Source organism: Balaenoptera acutorostrata, chromosome 11 (assembly GCF_949987535.1).
Source record: "Balaenoptera acutorostrata chromosome 11, mBalAcu1.1, whole genome shotgun sequence".
Classification (NCBI taxonomy): Eukaryota; Metazoa; Chordata; class Mammalia; order Artiodactyla; family Balaenopteridae; genus Balaenoptera; species Balaenoptera acutorostrata.
In genome coordinates this window covers 18,436,042-18,460,157 of record NC_080074.1, presented here as the reverse complement: position 1 = coordinate 18,460,157, position 24,116 = coordinate 18,436,042, and the positions used below count along the sequence as shown (strand labels likewise).

At 38.2% G+C, this 24,116-nt stretch overlaps 1 protein-coding gene across 9 annotated transcripts; it reads right to left on the bottom strand.

Moving 5' to 3' along the window:
* Positions 1-6,126: 6,126 nt before the first annotated feature.
* Positions 6,127-23,721, bottom strand: NFYB (nuclear transcription factor Y subunit beta). Of its 9 annotated transcripts, none has more exons than XM_007165758.3 (8): positions 23,584-23,721; positions 20,900-20,986; positions 14,600-14,693; positions 13,049-13,179; positions 10,966-11,163; positions 9,652-9,733; positions 8,539-8,618; positions 6,127-7,926 (listed from the first exon to the last, which is right to left on the bottom strand). In XM_007165758.3, the coding sequence occupies exons 2-8, from the start codon at positions 20,903-20,905 to the stop codon at positions 7,894-7,896; spliced, it is 624 nt and encodes a 207-aa protein (XP_007165820.1). In that variant the 5' UTR covers positions 20,906-20,986; positions 23,584-23,721; the 3' UTR covers positions 6,127-7,893. The 9 variants fall into 9 exon arrangements, 6 of the variants coding, with proteins under 6 accessions (XP_007165820.1, XP_007165818.1, XP_007165819.1 ...); XM_007165756.2 differs by lacking the exon at positions 23,584-23,721 and adding an exon at positions 22,456-23,504; XM_007165757.3 differs by lacking the exon at positions 23,584-23,721 and adding an exon at positions 22,470-23,504.
* Positions 23,722-24,116: the final 395 nt, after the last annotated feature.

Below are 24,116 nucleotides of genomic sequence, written 5' to 3'. Positions count from 1 at the left end.
TTTTGTACATGAATGTGTTTCCTCTTCTGTGAAATACCTATTCATGTCTTTTTTGCCCATTTTTCTATTGGGTGTGTGTCTTTTTTTTCATTGATTCATATGATTTCTTTATATATTCTGGATGCCAGTCCTTTGTCAGTTAAACATGTTGTATGTATTTTCTCCCAGTTTGTGTATTATCTTTTGTGATTGTATTGAATTTATTGATTAGCTTGGAGAAAATTGATATCTTTTCAGTAATGAGTCTTCCATCCAAAAACATTGTGTATTTCTCCATTTGGTTTTCTTTTAATATCTGTCAATAAACTTTAACAATTTTTCTCCATAAAGGCCTTCATGTCTTATATTAGTTTTCTTTCTGGGAGTTTTATATATTTTTTAATGCTGTGGTAAATTTCTTAAAATTACACTTTCTATTCTAAGTGGATGTTGCTGATTATAGATATATTGTTGCTATGTGTTGATTTTGGATCCAGCAACCATGCTAAATTTTTATTAGTTCTAATAATGTATCTAGATGTCTTTCTGAGTTTTTTATATAATCACATCATCTGAAATGGTGGCAGTTTTCTTCCTTTCTGATCCTTCTACCTTTTAAAAAATGTCTTCTTACATTTCTGTACTTGCTAGGACCTGTAGTACAACGTTGAAAAGAACTGATAGTGAACCTCCTTGTCTCAGCCCCAATTTAAAGGGAGTGCTTTCAACATTTCAGTTGAGTATTTTTTTTCCCCACAAATGGCCTTCATCACGTTAAGGAGATTCTCTTCTATTTCTAGTTTGCTAATAGTTTTATATGAATGAATGTTGAATTTTACTGAATGCTTTTTTCTCATCCATTTAAATGGTTAAATTGGTTTTTCTTTTAATGTTAATGTATTAAATTATGATAGTTGACGTTTTAATATTGAACCAATCTTTAATTCCTAGGATAAACCCAGTTTGATCATGGTGTGTGTGTTTTAATACATTGCTGGACTCAATTTGCAAATATTTTCTTTAGGATTTTTGCCTCTACGTTTGTGAGTGAAATCAGCTTCTAATTCTCCTATTATGTCCTGTCATTGTCTGGTTTTGGTATCAAGGTTATACTAGTCTTATTAAATGAGTTTTTCAACTGTCTGGAAGAGTTTAAGATTGGAACTAGTCTTTAAAGCCATGTGGTCATTAAGAGAAGACTTTAAACTATTGATTCATTTCTTTGAGGGTTTTAGCATCATTAGGATTTATTAAATCCTAAATTTAAATCCTAAATTTTGTTAAATTTAATAAATTCTTCTAGGGATTTCTCCATTTCATCTTAGTTTAACTTTTTGATATTGTTATCCTTATTAGCTTTATATCATTTTAGTTTCCACAGCATGTGTAGTTATGACTCTTTTTCATTCCTGTTAGTTCATTTGTGCCTTCTCATTTTTTTTCATCATTAATCCTTCCAGAGGTTTGACTTTTTAACCCATTAGTCATTTTCAAAGTGTATTTCCAAATGCTAGGGGTGGGTTATAGTTGTCTTAATCTTTATTTCTTATGTCATTTTTCCAGAGAATATGAGCTATAAGATTTTCTGAAATTTGAGACTAGCTTTATGATTTATCTTGTGGTTTTTATACATGCCCCATGTTTACTGGATAAGAGTGTATATTCCTCAGTTGTTGAGTGTAGTGTCCATTAGATCAAACTTGTTAGTTGTGCTGTGCAGATCTTCTCCTTACTGATTTACCTTATACTTAATTTATTTGCTGAAGAGTCTCAAGATCTCATTATGATAAGCAGATTTCTCAATTTCTCTTTAAGTTGTGTTTGCTTTATTTTTCTTTGCTTTCTTTTTCTTTGGGCTTTATTATTAGATGCATACCAATTTAGAATTTTTCTATCTCCCTGGTGAAAATTGAATTTTTTATAATTATGTAGTGACACTCTGTGAATGCTGTTACTTTCATCTTTTTGTTGTCCTTACTTACTACAGCCATGTTTTGGTTAGTGTTTATCTGAATCTTAGATCTTTCTTTGGCCTCACATTTTGATACACACTTAAAAGATACGGCCACAGAAAACATACAGATGGTTTGGTACATCTATTATTATTACAAGTATAATTTGGATTTATTTCTATGATTTCTATTTTTATGATTTCTTATCATATCATCTTTTTTTAAAAAATTATTATTTATTTATTTATTTATTTATTATTTTTGGGGGGGCTGTGTTGGGTCTTCGTTTCTGTGCGAGGGCTTCCTCTAGCTGCGGCAAGCGGGGGCCACTCTTCATCGCGGTGCGCGGGCCTCTATCGCGGCCTCTCTTGTTGTGGAGCACAGGCTCCAGACGCGCAGGCTCAGTAATTATGGCTCACGGGCCTAGTTGCTCCGCGGCATGTGGGATCCTCCCAGACCAGGGCTCGAACCCGTGTGCCCTGCATTGGCAGGCAGATTCTCAACCATTGCGCCACCAGGGAAGCCCCCATATCATCTTTTTAAATTTTTGTCCACTCCTCCCTTATCTTTCATTTTTCATTTTCTTATTCTTTTTTCCCTTCCTCTATTTGTTGGGGTTTTTTTCAATTATTATATTTTTTTCTTATGAGTTCTATTTGGTTTATAAATGTACTTATTTTCCTGTGTAATCTTTTGCTCCTTATTCATATTTTCCATGCTTCTATTCCTTTATACATCAGTAATTTTTTTTGTGTTGCTACCAGTATTCTTTGTGGGTGAGTCTACTGCTGTATAAATCGTGTTGTTTTTCATTTACGGTGCCATTTCCCCTTGTTTTGTGATATCTGAAACTTATTTTCCTTGGGAAAAAAAGGAATTACTTGAAGTATGGACTGAAATTGAGATCCTTAAGATAATTTGTTTGTTCTGCCAAACACCCAGGGGCCACTAACCTGAGACCACTTTAAATTATGAGCTTGAAGGTTCTCTGATTTCAGATCACAAACCTTGAGGGCTCACCAGTGATTATGAATTCAACGGTGGTGGTGATTTATCCCCCTCCACCCAGAACCAAAATTGAAACAGGCAAGGTTCCTTGCTGCCCACTTCTCGGTGGTGGCCCAGCTAGACTCCAGCCTAAGTGAGCCTCGGGCTTTATGTGCAGTTCCCCCACTACTGGTAGCTCCTGGTCTCCAGAGTTTAACAGAACTCTCATGGCAAAAGCAGGCTTTGGTGCTGGCTTACCTCACAGGTGTCCTGTTTCCACTTCATTTTTGGCGTTTTGCAGATGCCTTATACTTTCATGTCAACTCAGTGGTACATTTAAAAAGATATTTATTTAATACAACTTTACATTGTTTCTTACATTTTGTTCAGCATTTGGTTTTTTAAAACAGGAGTTACTGAAGGTATCTAGACTGCCTTACTCTCAGAAATAAAGTCTAAATTAAAATTCACGTTACTTTGCCCTGATGTGAGTAGGAAACATAATAGTTTGTAGTCTGTACAGAATTGTAGGATGCCTCGTTCTTTCCTTTGTATTATCCTACAAGACAGCACTTTTATGGTGTGGGGACTGCTACTTGCAAGGTTGGAAATGTATAGAGAACCATTTTTTTAAAGTTACATTCTTCCTCCGCAGTAAGGAATGGCTCTGCCATTTCCTTAAATGGCTATTAGCCCAAATATTACTTGTGTTCTTTGACTAGTGATTGCTTTGGTCTGAAAAAAAGGATTTGATTTTGGTTTCTTGTAAACCTAATGTTGGGCATTATATATGCATGAGTGGGCCTTCTTGGCATACCTGTCCTAGCTGAAAGGCACTGTCTGTTATGACTTGTCTTTGCCTAGCAACTTGTTTTCAACCAATTACCCAGTGTTTAAGGTTCAGAACTATCTTTCATTCAGATGTACTCAAACTGAGCCCTGGAAAAGAGGTGCAAAAGTAAGACACAAAACTGTTACTGTTTGTACTTAGAGGACAATCAAGAAAGACCTAAATTACGCCTTTTCAAAAGAGGCAAAAATGTATGCTGTTGTGTCAGAAGTTTTTAATCTTATGTATTTTTGTGGAAGATGGAGGAATTACCTATCAACTTGTACCTTCCGCCCCTAAAAGGCATACATGGCCATTAGGCCTCTACAGACAGAGCCAGCACATATTTTACTGACTTTATTTGGCACGCTCGGTCGCACTAAACTTGGCAAAGGAGTTCTTACAATACATTGCCTTGCACAGGTATCTATTTAATATGCAGTGCAAAAGGAAATTGTCTCTGGGGTAAGGTCAGGGAAAGCTGTAACTGTATTTCTAGGCAAGCTTGTATCTCAAAATGTGATGCCCAGAAGCCAGAGATATGAATCCATCCCAATGCCATCTGTGGCCTATGGTTTGAAAGGATTCTGCCTTATGGTTTTAAAATCCTTAAAATCAGGTACAAAAAGCAGCATAGCCTTGAAAGAAATATCCATGGGGCAATAGCAGCCAGCATATCGGCTATTACAAACCGATTTGGGGTGGTGCTATTTTCCGTATTTGATGATTAGTACAGAGTTTTTACAAAAGTTTTTAAAGGCTTTCCTGATGAAGTTTAAGCTGAGACCTGAAGGATGAGTTGGCCTTACCCAGGCAGAAGGAAGTATATGTGTTTGTTTAAAGCCATGGCAGGGGGGTGGGAAGAAACAAAGAACACGGCACAAGGAGCCAAGGGACCAGGGTGGCTGGAGCAGAACGAGCAAGAGGAAGCTAAACTTGGTGAAATTAAGCAAAGTAACGTATCTAGCTCTAAAAGAAACCATCAATTAAAACTGGGTATTTTTTAGACAGTATAGTACAACTCTTTGAAAACAAAGTTAGTACGGTTGTTCTGTTTTTTACTCATGAGCACACTATATGACTTAATGTGAGTTTAATGTCAATATATGTATATAAATTATTACATAAACTAATAAATTGTCTAATTCAGGGATACCAAAAATATACATTTAAAATAGACTGGCTTTGGGAATTCCCTGGCAGTCCAGTGGTTAGAACTCAGCGCTCTCACTGCCAGGGGCCCAGGTTCAATCCCTGGGTGGGAAACTAAGATCCCACAAGCTGCATGGCGTGGCCAAAAAAATAATAAATTTTAAAAAAATTTTTTTAATAAAGTAGACTAGCTTTCAGTATAGATCTCATCCAGTATCACTTATTTGAGTGACTCAGAAGTGTATTTTATCACATAAAGCAAGAAATATTGTCTTATTTTGGACTGCTTAAAAGTCTCCCTAAGAGAAAATATATGTTCCAAAAATCTTGCACTGCAAGATTTCATTCTTGGTAAATGGTAGAAACTATTTTTTTTTTTCATTTTTCAGGCCTAATTGATATGCAAGAAGGCATGTTTTTGAAGAAAGGAAAGTACTGCATAGATAGTGTACTATAAGAGGAAAAGATATACAAATAGCTTAAAACATCATCATACTCAAGCATATGACACTAGGAAGGTAGCATTTAAAAAAATTTTCTCTGGACTTAAAGCATCTCCGTTTATAATGAGGTAGTGAGGGGATAGATAGATAGAAGCTAACTTTAAGTCCCTTCTTCTATGACTTAATCACTGAAGCCCATTTCTCTCTTAGATACTCATAAAGCAACACATACAAAATTACTTTAAAAACTAACTTTTAGGTTAATGCAGGAGCTCACATACTTAAGAAGTTCCAGGGGGGAAGAAAACATGACATTCAGTTACATGCATCATAGCCAGGTAAGAAGGCAGCACTACTTCTCACATGCATAAAAGGGGATTATGGACCTGACACGTGCAAATTGCCAATGTTCTTTCAGAGTATGAAGCCCGTATAATCCAAAATTGACCTAATTTTACCTACTCTGAAGTTTTAGTACTAATAGCAAATTATTAAATTTAGAATTTCATTTTGGTATATACTGATATACATTTTAAAGTTGTCTAATTTTTTAATCTGTTTCTTAAACATAGCTCAATCTTTAAACTTTAGAGAAATAACCTGATAACCAAAGATCAAGTGCTTTTATCAGTTATATAATGACATACTGCCTGGATCAAATATAAGATATTTCAAAAATACAATTATATATGTATCAAAAGCCTTAAAATTTTGCATATCTGTTAAACCAACAATTCTACTAATAGAATTTATTTGAAGAAAACAGTCATGGATGTACACAAGATTCAATGAAATGTTGTTTATAACTGTGAAAAGATGTATATAGTCAAAATGTCCAATAGAAGATTAAATAAATTATGTTTCAGCCATACAACAGAATAATAAAGAAATAAAAGTAGAAGACTATGTAATGACCTGGGAAAGATGTTCACAATATATTAAGTGAAAAAAGCATGTTACAAAACAGTATGCAAGTATGAGCCCATTTTTATAAAAATATACATATTTAGCAAAGTAAAAGGACAAATCATATTTACCAAAATATTAACATTGGTTGTTTTTAACACAGTAGGATGATGGTTGGTTTTGCTTAACCACCCTTTTTTGCCCATTTGAATTTTCTGTAATGAAGATTATTTTTTAAATGGGAAGGCAGTGAGGGAGTTATTAACTTCAGATTATCCCAGTTGTGCCCGCAAAAGCTCCTTCTGGCAAAGTAAATGTTTCTGTCCAGCCTGTATCTAGGAAATTGCTTCTCCCTTATAAATCTGAGTGAGTGTCCTTCCAAGATGACATTCACTCAAAGTGCCTTTTAGGCAAACTATACAAGAGCAATTGTTGATCAAAAAAAAAAAAAAGACTCAATTATCACCAAAAAGAATAGGTGAGAAAATAACAAATCCTCACTTTAAAAAGGCAACAACCCAAGTACAATACTAGTAAATTATACAAAGTTACATTATCTAAATTTAGTTTATTGCAAAGATCAAGACAGCACGCTAGAAGCTGGAGATTTCTCTTTCGCACCATTCACAGCACTAACTCTGTTCTTCACTTCATTCACTCACCCATGCAAAAAAGCTCTGTATACACACAATGATGTCTGACATTTCTTGGTTCCCATAGCATAATAGGAAACTTGACATTTCAATTAAAAAGGTAAAATGAGGACATTTACCATCAGACTATGAAATTCCTCTTCTCGAAGAGGATACTATATAGTATTTGAAGATATGCCTTTGGAAAAATCATACAAAATGAAAGGGGCACCATTTCAAGAGCACTAGGACTACATTAAACTTAATGAATTCCAACACTCATAATAATGTAACTCAAAGACAAATCTAGTCTTAACAGAAGCTCCAATAAACTAAAACTATCTTAACAGGCACAATGAACAGTGTAAACACTGTTAACGGGCACCAAGTTGAATAGGGCAGACAATATTTGCTTCTGCATTCACACTTAATTTCTCAACTACATTTTTTTTAAAAATGGTGCTGCTTAAGCTATGAATGTTCTACAAAAAAGTTAATAAATATGGCAAATGCTAAAAATCTAGCTAGGTTATCATGCAAAGTATTATATAACCAAGACAAACTCAAATTTATAATAAAGGCAACTTGCATTCAAAATGAACTCTACCCTTATTTTTTATTAAAAGGGCAAACATGAATTAACCCAGCTGCTTACTTGAATTATTACAAAAGTAACATGATTCAATATGAAAATAAGAAACTGTCTACAAATCTCTGACAGTAATAAACTGCAATATACAATGCATACAGGAGTCATACAGAGCAACAAACTCTCGTACAAAACAAAAATATTTTAATACCTTTAAAATCCAAATTTTTCTTTAAAATCATTCATGAAAAAGATTCTCAAGTCAGAATTAACACCTCAATTAGTCAAGCATTGTGGGAAGCTACATTACAGCTATTTAATATACAAAGAGACATCTTTTCACCAGTCAGCTCCTTCTAATGTCTCTGTTCTGGAATCATACAGACTCAGTTCTCTACACTCTCCAGTCCATCATTTCTTCGGATCATGAAAACTGAATTTGTTGAACACCAGAAATCTAAGATTTGAAAATTTAAATTGAGCAGAATTAAAGAAAAAATAGTTTCCTGTATATTATAAACATTCAAAGAGTAAAAACAACAGGCAATGAAAAATAAGTCTAGTTCCCACCCCAAATCTCCATTCTCTCTACCTAAGGAGCTACTTTAATAATTTCTTGTGTATCTTTATAGAAATCTATGCAAATACATTCATCCCCTCAATATCCATGGAGGATTGGTTCCAAAATGCCCTGTGGAAGCCAAAATGCACAGATGCTCAAGTCCTTTAATCGGCCTTCAGTATCCATGGGTTCTGCATCCGCAAATTCCATCTGCGGATTCAACCAACCACAAACCACAGATCGGAAACATGATCCATGGTTGGTTGAATCCATGGGTGTGGAACCCGTGGATATGACGGGTGAACTGTATGAACATCTGTGTACATATCTGTAACCATCAGAGAATACTATACACAGTTACATATTTTGAGAAAACAATTTTTAACAACCTTCTTTATCAGATTCTTAATAATAATGTGTTGACGTTAACTACTTGTGATTAAAAAAAATCAATGAATATAATTTTTTAAATTATTTAAAATATTAATAGAAAGAAGGTACTGTTACCTGTTGATATGATGTTGTGTAAACCATAACATTTTGTTGCTGACCATCTGCAGTTATTAAGCCAGCTGGTAACTGGTTAGCTAAAAGACAGAAAAAAAAAGTTAAAGCAGGAAAAGAACCGCATCTGCTTTCTTGACCTGAACCTTAAGGTTGTGTGATTTTTCCATTTAAAAAAAGTTCCCTGGGCTTCCCTGGTGGCGCAGTGGTTGAGAATCTGCCTGCTAATGCAGGGGACACGGGTTCGAGCCCTGGTCTGGGAAGATCCCACATGCCGCGGAGCAACTAGGCCCGTGAGCCACAACTACTGAGCCTGCGCGTCTGGAGCCTGTGCTCCGCAACAAGAGAGGCCGCGATAGTGAGAGGCCCGCGCACCGCGATGAAGAGTGGCCCCCGCTTGCCGCAACTAGAGAAAGCCCTCACACAGAAACGAAGACCCAACACAGCCAAAAATTAATTAATTAATTAATTAAAATAACCACCACCAAAAAAAAAAAAAGTTCCCTAAAAACGCACATTTTTTTTCTATAGCATTTTTCAATTTTCTGAAGTGTACTTTCGCTAATTGCCCATGGGCATAAAAGACTGGATGGAGTTTCTGACTCATAAGTAGACCTACACTGTGAGGCCTGGTTGGGAGCAACACTTACATAACTAAGCAGCATATATTTTAAATATGAGAAATATATGTACACATAAATTTTATATGAGAAACATCACCATAGACCTTTTATTTCACCAATATGACACTCAATTTTTAAGAAACCTTCAGTTCAAATTTATTTAAATCACAAGATTTTATATTATAAACAACAATTCTCAGTACTCCTCTCCTGTGAATCTTAAACCAAAAACCAGGGACTATGGAAATCCATTAGAACTATTGGTGAAAGATTATAATCTCTGCAGAATTAAAATTTATACGCTTATCCCTCACCGACTTCAAATATAAGGGCATGAACTAGTAAGAACTATTCAAATTAGTGCTATGTCAAAACACTCAGTGCTAATATTCCAAAAGTTCTACTCTAGACATATAGAATTAATCACTGCCAATAATCTACATGACTCGTAAGAACGAATGTAGCTGCACAAATGTATCATAACGCTGCTTACTAAATGCCTCCTCTGTAAGCTCTTCACTTAGTCCATCTGTAGCTGTGACTGCTCCACCAATTCCTTTCTCTCCTTTCATAGCCTGAGGAAGGGAAATCAAACAAGCAATCACTGTATTCAAAACGACAACAACCACCTGTTTCCTAAATGAGAATGCTTACTTATTTCCTAAAATTAGGAGCTTCTATTATTACAAAATACAGAGTATTTATTAATGCTTCTGGTTAATAACATATGGAAAGGTCCTTCAAAATGCTGTTATATATGCAGTAGTCATCACAAGACAGTGTTAGTAATGACCTAGAAAATATAAAATATTTATCAGTAAAAATAAAGTTATTCCACACTACATCAAAAGGAAAAGAGAAGTCTATTTACAGATGAAGTAGTCTGCAAAAACTGTAAATACCCAGGCTTGCAGATCTACTACAAGTGATCCAAGTTATCATTTAACTATACATGCAGCTCTCAGCCAGCACTATAGCAGCCAGTTTGGAGTTTAAAATTCCTAAATCAAAATTACAGTTTGGATCAAAGACCTCTAAGTTTCTGTCCGCTCTCAGGTTCTAATGATGATGAAGATTTGGAAAAGTTTTGTAAAGAATTTACACATTCTCTTCCTACTTTAGTCATTCTGTGCAGATATCACTAATTTAATGGGATTCTAACACTAGAGACATTAAGAAAGTATTCTGAATGCAATGTGGATCTGACACCCAAGTTGGAGTGTAGAAATAAATATGCTGATCTCAATTCATTTTCACAAAATTCATACCACATGCAAAGAAAAACCAAATAGGAAATGTAGAAGAATTCAATCAATAATAAGAAAAGGATATAGTTATAATTCCCTTTTTCTTATCTAAAAGGCCCCAAGCTTTGAGATGCTACCTCTTTTAAATTAGTAACAATAACAGCATGTGCTAACATTATCGAGCGCTCTGTATGTGCCAAGCCAAGGGCTGTACATGGATTATCTTACTTAGTCCTCTCAGTAACTCTGTGAGGTGGGTACTATTATTATTAGCCTCACTTTACAGACCAGGAAACCAAGGCCTAAAGCACTTAAATAGTCTGCCCAGGGTCACAGAGTTCAGCATCCAGGTGGTCTAAATCCAGAGTCCATGCTCTGAATCATTACACAACTATGCTGTCATTAAGTAATAGACAAAGGAAAAAAGAAAGGACTTCCTATTTAAGTTCAGTAATATAAGTGATTACATACTTCTGAAAAATGATTAATACATTTAAAAAGTTAAAATTGAATAGTGTATCTTATTTTCTTAAAAGCATAATGGGAGACACTTTACTTACCTCTCTGAACTTCTGAAGGTATAATTTCAGAGGTTCTACATAACTGTCGAAGCCTAAGGTAGACATGGCAAAGAGAATATCTTCTCCATTGATTGTCTTCCGTTTCTCTTGATGGCATCGTTCACTTGCTTCAGATGTTATAAAGCTGATGAACTCACTTACACATTCTTGAACACATTCTTTGGCATCTTTTGCAATCTGAAGAGAAAAGTCATAGGTAAATCTGCAGGGAATATAACCACCACTTTCCTAACAACCTGCAAAAATAAAAGGCTTTTCAGAAGAATGTAAATTTCAGTTTATGACTGTTAACCTTTAATCTTCAAAATATACGCTGCTAACAGTGACGTAACGTATGCTATCAAAATTCCAACCCTCATTGAGCGAGACTGAAAACTCAAATACAAATGAGAGAAGCCTTGACAACTGTTCACAGAAAACAGAATTTAGGTATAAAAGCAACTACTGGATAACCCTACCACCCCGTAAAGATGAAAACTCTTACTAACCAAGTGCCCCAAGGAAATCAATCCTGTTATGTCTGGAGTGTACTGTGGGCTAGACTTAGGTACCGCTTCTCTGCCCTGGCATTTCCACCAATGAGGACACCAGAAAGTTTTTAAAAACAAACTAAACACTAAATTCACTGTAAGGCTTACAAGGGAGTGAAATAATGACATCTGGTGACATTTTTATTAATAAAGGTACAAAGTGTCCTCCGGAATACGTTTTGAGTTTATGAAAAAGCCTACCAAAAGAAGCACACACCTGCCATCTCATTATAAAAACAACTCTTCACTTAGTGGTCTAGGGTTTGAAAGTGAAACTCTAATAGATTAAATCATGCAATTCCAAAGCCACTTCTAACAGGAATGACAAAATCCTTGCTGAAACATACTGTCTTTCACCTCCATGCCTATTTTACATCCTGGTGAAAAGTAACAAGAGTTACTGCATAAATGCAGTCAAACAAGATAATATAACCTGAGCTGGATACATAACTTTAGATGTTCCAGCAGCTATGCTAAAAAAAAAAAAAAAAAGTGAAATTAATTTCAATATATTTTGCTTAACCTAGTAAATCTAAAATATTATCATTTAAACACAGAATCCATTTAAAAATTGAGATATTTTAAATACTGAAAATCAACTATATTTCAATTAAACATTTAAAAAATTGAGATCTCTTTAGCCTTTTTTTTATACTAAGCCTTCAAAATCTGGGGTATGTTTTACATTTACAGCACATCTCAATTCATTCGGCCAACATTTCAAGTGCTCAATAACCACATGTGGCTAGTGGCCACAGTACCAGGCAGCGCAGGCCTAGCCTAGTAAGCAATTATCAGCAGTTGTGCTTTTTTCCCCTTAAAACATAAGGAGGACCACTCAAATTGGAACTTCTAGGCTTAGTGATGTATTTTAATAATGTATTTCTTCGTAAGCTTTATTACTTTCATAAGTATTTTCTAAGCTACAATAAAACGAGAGAAAGCTTATTATGCAATACAAAGCAATATACAAAGTGTGGACTTCAGTTCAGACCAAGTGATAAGTAGAGTGCCAATGAGTTTTTAAAAGCTGTTATAAGTAACTGCTTATACAGTTATTTCTCTCACAAGACAAAACTACTTTAAAAAATCATGCCAGTTGAATTAAATGTATGTTAATATTTATAATTATAGAGAAAGTTTCCAAACATATAGATTTGGGGGGAAAATCCTTACTACATCCATCAGCCCAACGTGATCCAATTTTGCTGCAACAATATGGAAGTTACAACTTCATATGCCCAAAACCTGATAGTTCTGACAATGCACCTATTTTTACAACGATTCTTAATTCTGTTTTATCTGCTTCCAGCAAGTGGGGGAGCGGGAGCACTGAGGGACATGAGAGAGCTGAAATTGGAACACCGCTCAGTAATCAAGTGTGTACACCTGAAATATGTGTTTTGCTGAAAGGCTGAATGACTGAAATCAACAGCTAACTATATTCATGAAATATGTGTTCATGTAGTTTTACATTCCCCCCGCCCCACCCCTGAAAAACAAAACCCAGTTAAATTTCTCCTCAGCATTACCTTTCCCGTTTGAGGTATGGCATTTTTCATTATCCTTGCAACATTTGCAATTGGAAGATATATATCTTGTTCTCTAAAACTTTCTTTTGAACCGTTTGTGTCTTCATGATCATTCATGCTGTCCTCAGTATCTAAGTAAAAATAACAGGTTTATAGCTTCTCATAATTTTTCCTTCAAGATAGAGAAGACTACCTAAAACAATCTAAGATAAGAAACGTTCTGGTTCATTTCCTAATCGTTTTTAGGGATTAGGATAGCAGTTCTTTTCACAATTTTCTCAGGGCCATAACTGAACCTCCTCATTAATTTCAAACCCACTGCCTAGAATACTCTTATCCTCAACTCTGCCTACTAAATCCTACCTACCCATTCTCCAAAAAGCTCAAATACATCTCCACAGCACCTTCAGAAGTGATCTCTCCTTTCACAAAATATCACAAACAAGTGCTTCTTTGTGTCTCTTCTCTTAACACATTTTATAACCCTTATTTCTCATTCCCCCTCTTAGATTTTTGCTACCTGAGTCCCGGGATCAGCTTTGTGTCCCTCCTAGGACTTGGTACAGCACCTCCAACAGAGGAGGTGCTCATAAATATCTGTTACATAACTTAGCTATAAAATAGAAGAGACTGTGATCTATGGCTCCATGCATATAACAAGATTAAACGGGTGTGTGTTTATCCAAAGCCAAGTTTATACAGAATGGAAAAACTGGACTTGAATATTACTAACCCAACTGGATTACCACTAATGTAGTAACAGTTTTTGAACAAAGCTATAGCAGTAATCCAATGTTCTTAAAGAAAGTAAAATTTTAGATATAACTGAAGCTTTCATAGTACAAATAATATCCTTTTATGATTAAATGCAGTATCCTGTAAGTAAACTTCCCACTCTTTTATTAATATATGTATTAAATAAGAAAGGTACTTAAGTTGATTCAGTTTACATTTTTACATGTTTAAAATGATGTTATCAAAATTAACTTGTTTGAATATCTGTTTTAGGATGAAGTAAATAATCACCTACCCCCAACTGCCTTCTACAAAAATATATCTTAGTGTTTTTTAATCTTACACATCAGAATGCCACAAAAGCAAATTATTTCTGATACGCCAACATAATACTGCCATTCTACTACATAGTTAAAACTTAATATTGAATAAAAACCAAAACTAAGTCTGTTCATAAGTACTAGAAATATAATAGCTAGCAACCACCCTCTAAAGAACTACTCAGTTTATCAATTGAGTAAGAATTCGCCATATTTAATACTTAAGTAGGAAATCAATAACAAATCATTAAAGAAACTGTACCAGCTTTAAAAAGGCATACTTTTATAGAATTCTTTTCTAAAACCCGTCATTCTTTTGAAGACTATTTCTAATAAAAATAGCAAAGTATACCTTTTTAGACTATCACTAAACTGTGACACAAGAGTGCTACTTTTCCTGTAAAGACAAAAGTAACCTAGAACATCAAATCAATAAAATTTCCACTTTCTAATTTGTTCCTACTTGTGAATTTGTTTCTAATTGTGGCTTTCTTACCATCATGAGGCTGTATAACATAATGACTTCCTCCAATATAGTCTGCAGAAATTCCTAGTTGAGAAGCATCTGTGGTGGAACTGTCACCATCCATCTATGAGGAAAAAAAGCTTTCAATAATCTTCAATAAAACTTGTCTAAAAACTACATAATAGATTCAGTGCTCATAAACTGTCATAGGATGAGTCAGTTACATTTTTCATAGCCTTAAGCTTACTAAAAGAAAACATATTTCTTGATTTGGAAACCTTTTGATAATTTGCCAATGATTCAAGATTCCCCTGTTCACCCTCTATTAAGCAATAAGCCTAAGACCAACGGGGAAACAAAACAAGGAAATGAATTTAAAACACACACGTCTTTCTTTTCAATTGCATCATCATCAAATATAGTATAGGCAACCCTGACTTACAACCTAATTTATCTCTGTAATGACGAGCAAAGCCAAAATCAGCTTAGTAGTTAGTCACCTATATCCAGCCTGTTCAGCTCTCCTGCTAAAGCCAGATATTCCTACATGAACTTTTTTGCTCTCGCTGCAAACTCTCTTTGCCATCTCACAGAAGTTCCACAAGAGACAATATCCTGGTTTAAACTGCTGTTTGGTACAAGAAGCACATGGGCTCCCTGCACAGTCCTGTGCCCACACAACCCGAAAGTGCACCCCCATTCTGAACAAGCTCATCGCCCCTAAGTCTAGTCAAAGGTTAATTTTCTCTCCCCCCACCCTCAGACTTTTGACTCGTTATGGAAAAAAGAAAAGGAGGGGTCAGGGAGCTTGGAGATCTGCATATAAAAATAGGAAAATGATAACCACAGACAAAAATGAGAGTTAAAATGACTATTTTAAAAGAACCCTGGGAATTCCCTGGTGGTCTAGTGGTTAGGATTTCACGCTTTCACTGCTGTGGGTTAGGGAACTGAGATTCCCTGAAGCCACGCGGCACGGCCAAAATAAAAATAAAACCCTGCTTAATTTTACTCAGAGGTAAATGATTTCTAAGAGGGAAAATCTGGGCGGGGTGGGGGGGCCCCATAAGCCCTGAACTGTCTCCATTCCAACATGGCAAATCCTGGAAGTCTTTCTGCTTTGCAAATAATACTATTCAAAACAATAAGGGACTGGATGGAAAACTGTGGATGGAAAAATTTTGAATGCATTATCTGAATAAAAAGCATAGCAAAAATTAAGTGTAATTTACATATGCTTTCAGGCCAAATCAAGAAGAGACAGTTGATCCTAAATGTTTATCAAGGCCCAGGACCCAGCACAAACAATGTTATTAACTGTGATATTTGAGTCCTTATGTAACACCTCTTCCTTTCCATCTCTGTTGGATTTTTACCTAATACTAAAATACCAGGCTAGTTTCCAAGTCTTCAATAACATGGCATTTCTTTGGTGCATCTGTTGACTGTGGTATCTAATTTAATTGTAAATACAGATACATTTCCATAATTTATATAGCTGTTTTAAGGGGGTAGAGAATAGAATTCACTTACTTTTAATAATTTGTGAAAGTACAGGGTACCTATTTATGATGCTTCTTAGTGCCCTCTAAGAGGAGGTAAACAACAGTCAGTGAGCTCTGATTTAGACTCTCTTATTGATCCCTGAAAACAAACATCCCTACCGGTTAAATGTATTTCTATATAAAATGGAAATAATAATTTCACCTTCCACATCTTAAACAGCTAATATATGTATGAAGCATTTTCCAAATATAAAATGCTATTTTGATCCTAAAATGCTATAAAGATACTAGGAGAGTAGTCTTTAATAGATATGATGATGGATTTATTAGCCATGAAAGAGAGGTCAATTAGGATAGCTGTGAATGGATTGGTTTTTACAATGCCCTAGGGGAGATCAAGGTGCAGGAGACAGGACCAAAGTGGTTAAAAGCCTAAAACTAAGAAACAAATACAGTTTGTTTTTTTGGGAAGGGGGGGTGGAGGCAGTTACAGAAATCCTTTGCTAAATCAATGTCCACAGGATATAGCCTGAGTCTTTTTAAATTAGCTGATGAGCAAGACCCTGTTGTAATAACCATGATCTGAGAGATTAATTAATTTATAAATATAATGTAAAAAAAGTATTAAAGGCAAAAAGTTTAACTTACATTATCTTGTCATGCACTGGAATTAGCAGCAAGTTTATCACCTGGATTAAGAACGTTAGCCTCTAAACCTCAGTCTTCTAAAAATTACTTCTGAAAGTATTTCATAGAGTTGTTGGAATTAAATAAAGACTAGAAACCTGCTAAGGACAGAGTTTGGCACATAGCGTACTCAGATGTCAGATCTCACCCTCCCTCCTTTGAAGATAAGCCACATGTCATCTGCTTAGCTGTATGTGTCTTTGGTTCTGCAAGTTTTAGCTTTTCTGTCATTTCACCACTCCTGTCTTCCTCTCTTCTATCTTTCTACCATTAAAATCCTGCCCCATACTTTAATCCCAGTGTTCACCCATCCTCCTGAAATCTTTCTGATTTACCGTATTCTGTAAGCCAAAGCTCAGTGTCCCCATCTTGGAATCCCCAAGGCTCTTAGAATCTTCCATTCAACAAGCTAGCCTCATCTTTGATGCTTACAATATGCTAGCTATCCTCCTATATATACATATAAGAAATGAGGGGGGTAACTTGCTAGATACATCCCAAAGGCTTTTTCTAGGTCTAAAACTTCCTATGAAAATTTACAAAATAGATTGTAGATTGTACGCCAGTGAACAAATATTTACCGAGTAAGCACCCTGTATTTATCAAGTCTCTGCTATGTGCCGACAACGTCACAGGTCAACAACAAAGACAAGGTCTCTGCCCTCGTCTTGCAGAGAAGACAAATGTTATGAAAACTGGGGTCAGGGGGACGGGGTGGGGAGCGCAGCCTACTAGTATTTCCAAGGCAGAGGCTCTGGAATCAGGTCACCTGGTTTGAATTCCCTGCTACTTACTGGCAAGTGGGACAAGAATAGTACTTACCACGTAAAGACCTACCATAGTACAATAAGAGTACTCAGTAAATGTAATATATAGTTATTAAATAATTACAAATAATTAACTAATTGCTAGTGCACAGTGCTAAGGAAAATAAAGATGTTTTGTTATATGCTTTGGGAGTTTATTCCATAAGGAACCTCACTAGTCTAAAGAGTCAAGGAAGGCCGTCTTAAGAAAATGACGTTTAAACTGAGACTGAAAGATGAACAGCAATCAGTCAAAGAAAGATGGGACAAGAATGTTCCAGGCAAAGGAAACTGAGAAATAGTACTGGAGGACTGGAATGAGCTAAGTAGAGGCTGGATCAAGCATTATCTCGTGGACAAGAGTAAATCAAAGAAGAGTTTTAGCAGAAGAATGCAAATCAGATTTCTCTTTAAAAACATCGCTCTGGCTACAGTCCAGTGTAGAAAGTGAACTGGAGGGGAGCAAGAATGGGGGCAGAAGTCCAGTAAGGACTACAATGCTGCATTCAGGGCATGAGTTCAGGAAAGATGGTGAACATTCCCAGTATCAACAGGACAGCAGCACTGGACAGCAGAAGCAGAGGCTACAGAGCTTTTTCGTTGGTAAAATCAACAGACTTGGTGGCTGACTGAATAAGAGCTGGAGGAAGAACCAAGGATAATGCTGGGATTCTTACAGCTGGGGAGACAGATGGCTTTCCCCAGAGAATGCAAAAGGAAGGGAACAGGAGTGCTGGGAGGATGCAAAGAGCCTAGCTGAAGTTGGTGACCAGAAATGTTTAGTGGAATCAATATGTCCAGCTGTGATACTTACAAGCCTGGTAAGAACAGAGACCCTAAAGTGTTAGATTCCATCCAGACAACAAAGAGGAAAGAGCATGTAGGATAATGATAAGAATGGGTAAAATGATCAATCATTAGATCCAAGGGAACTGAGAAATATGGACAAAGAGTAGTTAAATCCCATTAAATTAATTTTATTGACTATTCTAAGTATTTAGTTTAACTGATAATATTGTCCTCTAAAATATTATGTGAAACAAATGGTCAGCTAAGCTAGTAAATTTTATTCTATAATTTTTTGATGTAGCGGTATCTTAACTATACTAATAATCTGTTGCACAAATGTGATAAGTAGTGCCCTCTTTAATATGTTTAACATTTTTGAGCACTTTCTAAATACCTTATGCAATGTTCATGACCCCATGAAGCAGGTGAGAAAATTGAGGTTATGTGAGGCTAATGACTTGCCCAAGGTGGCACCCTAAATGAGACCCAAGTCCAGAGTCTCAGATGCGAAGTACTTTACAGTATTTGTTCCTGATAGTTTTTCAAATAGTCCTTAAGCCTACGTCTTTAATTTGTCCTCTAAATTCTGAGTCTACTGATTGTATATTAAAACCCTTCAAAGATGCTTCTCAAGCAAGGACAATATTAACTTCCCCATTTTCAAAATGAAATTGCTATGAGAAGTGAAGGTATTGTATAAAAAGCACTTAGCAAAGTGCATGATACACAGTAAGAACTCAGCAAATGTACCCTAGTATTATTACTGTCCCTTCAAATACAGTTCTCATATTCTTCCCAGGCATAAAAAGTTTCCTCTCTTACATGACCCCTTTCACCTGTTCTATGGATCAATTCCTTTTTATCTCTTTGAGGATAAGGAATAATACGAAGATTCCTCATCTCTAGTACCAGCTTCTTCATTCTTCCTTAAACATGCTTAGTCTCCCTCATTAAACACACCGAAGTACATATAGACACATACAACCTTAATTCTGCTCCACACTCTGTCTGGCTCATCCTCACCCTGACAGTCCTTACACACCTCTTCATTCCTATTGAAACTCTGTGACATGTGCTTTTCCATCCCAACATGATACTGAAACTGCTCTCAAAAGTTGGCAAAGATCTTGCCTTCAACCTACTTGACTGTTCTTTGTAGTGCTGGCCACTGCTGACCCCACATTTATGCTTGGAATTCTCTTCTCCCTTGATTTCCAAAGCAATATTCTTTCCTTCCCACATCCTACTTGTTAGTTTTAACCAACAATCGTTTTCTCTTTCTTCCCTTACTTTCTTAATAAACTCATTAAATATCATTTTTATGCTCATAAGTCCTAAATCTACAACTATATCATGACTGCCACCCAAGCAAGCCAGGCCTGTAGAATATGTCTGATATCCCACCACTGCAAACTTAAGATACTGGAAAATGAAATTCACCTCCCCCATCCCCTGCAAGGAGGCAATGGATAAGAACTCCTTTTGCAATTCCATTGTTAATAATGCTATCTCTCTACTCTTCCAGGCTAATTATACCAGTGTCATCTTAGGTTCTTCTATCTCCTCCAAGATCTACCTGATCTGTTTAAATGTTTTCTGGATATGCCCTTCCTTTTCTATTTCCACTGGATTACTATCCAACCTACCTGGGTACATATAGTTTTATGACTAATCTCACTGAAACATTGCTTCTATAGCTCTTGAACCTATAATGGTTCTAAAAGTCTTCTGCATCAAATCCAAACCATTTCATGGCTTTACATGAGTGGTTCCCCTACTTAACCTAACTAAACTGGTTTCCAACTCTATCTTCAGGGCTGATTTTTAAAAAAAACCTTATTTAGGGATCACCAGGTTCTTTTGTTCTTTTGTTTTTGTTCTTTTGTTTTAGGAGTTAGGCAATCATGTCTCAAGGAAGTTGTGACTGTGCCTGATGTTACAGATGTAGTATCAGATTCAAGATTAAGTATCCAGACAGGTCACGTGGTATCTCTTCACTAGATTATCCTGTGAAATCCCCACCTGGACCATGCAGATCTACTGCCCAGCCACTAAACATAAGTCACTCACTCCTACCTTCAGGCTTTTGCTTCTGGTGACAGCCTGCACCTATCCAACCCCACTCATCCTTCAACGCTCAGTTCGAACCCTGCAGGCTCCCTCCATGACATTCCCAACTACCAAGCCCACCACGCCTCTCTTTTCACTTGTGCTACCCTTAGAACCAGCATTTTCTGTTCCACACATAACTTGCCTCTAAGTATTCAATTTGACTAAAGCCCTGCCAGCTAAACAGATAGCCTCTTGAGAGCTGGGACAGCTTTTTACCCTGTAGCCCGGACAACTCTTAAGGACCCAGAGGAAACACTTAATATATGCAAGTCCCTAAAAAGAAGAAAGCAACAGGAATGAGGAGAGGTACTGTATGGCCTTGAAAGGCATTCATTCTATCAGGAATCTCCAATATAAATCAGTTACAATTTTGTTTCCAGCTAATTACAGTTCAAATCAAATTAACAACCAAAATGATAAAACATACTTACTGTCATGAAATACTTTGAGAACCGTGTTGTCAGTGGTACTCAAGAACACCTGCCTAAAAAGGTGTCTAATCTCTGCCCAATTCCAACCTAGAAGATAAACATCTATTAGTAGTAAGAAAGTATAGCCTATAGGCTTTCTTCCTGGTAAAATTTTAAAAGGCATATATAATTTTACCTACTATTCTTATTTAATGGAGTGCATGGCTAAAAAATGGTGCAAAAAGCAAGCACCCATTAAATGTTTGTTAAATTGGAAGATATATTTTGGAGAACTTACAAAAAAGTTAATGCCATCGGGGGAGGTATTGCTTTTCCAACATAACCCTATATTTAGTCATGTTCATCATAAATATTCATCACAACACACCAAATTATGTAATATGCAAGAGACCAAAAATCATGTAACATATCTAAACTATTTAAAATATCGACACCCAGACACGAACACTCCATTTATCAACTTAATTTTTTGGTGATGGTTTTCTTATTGTTTTAGAGTGCGATTTAGAGTCCAAAAGCTCAAAAGGCGAGACAAATTTACCTCTGAGTATAATGCTTTTAAATATCTCAGATTATAGCGGGAAGAAGATGCATGTTGCCCAAAGAACAACAACACAATCAATTAAGACCTTTATTTATCATTTTAAGGCACCACCATTTTGGACTCAAATTGCATCTCAACAGAACTTCCTTCTCACCTTAAGGCATAAATAGCTGAATAAACTAGCATCAATTACAATGTTACAATCTCCCTTTCTCATTTGCTTTTCCTTTTCTCGAGTGAAACGATTAAATGGAGAGTAGGGGGACAAAATCATACCCTTTTAGTGTTAATTTTTAAAAGGAGAAAAAAATACTGATACGCATTCAAGCATGAAATCTAGTAAATGGCAGAAAAAATTATAACCACTTAATTGAATTTTAAAATGCCATTACAAGGGTACAGGCAGCAAAGACTGACTGACATTGTCCACTGTGTTATAATCTTAAAAGGAATTTCTAATTTCTTTCCAAATATCGTCCTCTTCCTAGCCCAAAGCTGCCCGGAAAATTCCTTCCTTGTAGCTATAAGTGTTATTTTTTAAAGGGTGTCTCTGGGGGGGGGGGGGTAAAAAATCCTCAGAATCCTTAAAATATAGAAGCTGTATATATTTATGTATTTTTGCTGGGGGAAGGGGTGCCACACCTCACCACCATCACTCACCCAAATAGGTGAGTCGGTATATATTTAGATTCGGTATATCAAAGAAAAACACTATCACCTCATATGGTATATATTTTCTTAAAGGCAGGTTGTGATATATATGAAAGCTCAAGGGAATGCATACATCTGTTTAATGTTTAAAGAAATGCAAATTTGTATCCAAGAAAAGCAGTAGACCCTTCCTTCCTCCACCCTCCATTCTTTGGCATCAAAACCAGAGTTTCGCATCAATATAATCCTTAAATTAAAAACTACAGCAGCAGTGTGAGGAAGGAATAATTGCCTTTTAAGGTCTTTGGGTTAAACTTTCAATACTTTACAAATAAAATCCCTATTTGTTAATGCCACTTACATTGATCAGTTTACCTCATCACTTTATATTGCTGATTAGTTTCCATATAAGAAAGCCGAAACCATCCCAGTGATTCGTGGCACGAACCGTGGAGTCCATGCAGGTTAGTGGGATACTATTTTTTTAAAGGTCATACGCTACCTAACCTTGCTGAAATCGGCTCATTAGAGTACTTCGGTCGAGATTACGACTTGTGGGTCCCCTAATTCTTTGTTCTCGGAGACTACTACTCCTAAAGCCTGGCATATCCTCCCCGCCTCCCACCCAAGATTAAAACCTTAGTCCAATCCGCAAGGCTTCCTTCCCACCTTCGGGGCAAGTCCAGGGACCGCAAGCCGCCAGATGGCTGCATTCTTTACGCGTAAACCAGACTGCGGGGAAACCAAATCCATTCCTTCCTCCCGGGGACCTCGCTTCCTCCCCACGAAGGTGCGCGGGCTGGCCCCAGCCCCACCGCCCGCCCGGCCGACCTGTCAGTCCCGCCCGCGCGGCGCGGACGCCCCTGGCGCGCATCCCCCCGACTCGCCCGGCCCGGGCCCGGGCCCGCGCCCAACGCCCGCCCGCCGCGCGGCGCCCGGGGTGCCGGGGCAGACAAAGCGGCCCGGCCCCGCCGTGCCCCCGCGGACCGGCGGGCGGAAGGGGGGCGCTCCCCGGGGACCCCCGCGCGGCGGCCAGGCCCAGGGGTCAGGATCGGGGCCGGAGGTCCTGGCTGCGTCCCCCCGCCGCCCGGCCGGCTCTCCGCACAAAATGGAGCCGGCCGGGACGCCGCCGAGAGCGGGGCCCGGCGGTGCCCCGGCGCCCCCTCCTCGGCCTCGGGCCCGGAGCTCTGCGGCGGCGGCGAGAAGGGGGCGGCCTGGCCCGCGTCCCGCCGCTCCTCGGCCCCGCGCACAAAGAGCCGCGCAACGGCCCCGCGCTCGCTCCTCGGCCGGGCCCGCGGCGGGACAGGCCTCGCAGGCGCCCGCCCGGCCCCGGCTCCGGCCCGGGCGGGAGGGCGGGCAGGAGGGAGGCGAGTGCCCCCGGCCGCGGCGGCGTTGGCGGCGGGGACGGCGCCGGGAGGAGACGGACATTTCATTCGAGCTAAAGTGGAGTCGGTTTAGGAGCGATCATTGGCCGAAGCGAGACACAAACCTCCAATGCAACCCTGGTTGGCTCCCGTCTCCAATCGGCTGTTTGGTTGGACAGAAAATGGCTGCGAAGGAACCAGTCCCAGCGCGGAGCTCCGCTTCCAGGACTCGGCCTCCCCTCCCTCCGCCGCGGGCCGCTTCCCTCGGCGTGACACCCTCCCTCCGCGCCTCCCGCGCGCCCGCCCGGCGCGGCCCCCCGCCCCCGGCCCCGGCCCCGCCTCCGGCCCCGCCCCGTGCGCCGAGCGGCGGCAGCTGTGCCAGCCTGCAGAGCGGGCTGGGGGCAGCTGCGGGTAGGTCCTGCGGGGCGCGGCGGAGCCGGCCAGCGGCCTTCTTGCTCGGCGGGGGCTTCCAGGGACCGGGACTCTGGCGCTCTGCTGCTAAGGTCTGTGCGGACTTGCTTCCCGCGGTGTTTTCCCCGGGCCTTGCGAAGCGTAATTTCTCAGCCTTCCCTCTCTTTTCAATCCCCTCCTTCCACCAAGTGCAAGTGTCTCATCCGCCTGAGTGCAGCCTGCCTGCGCCTCGATTTTTAAGATGGGG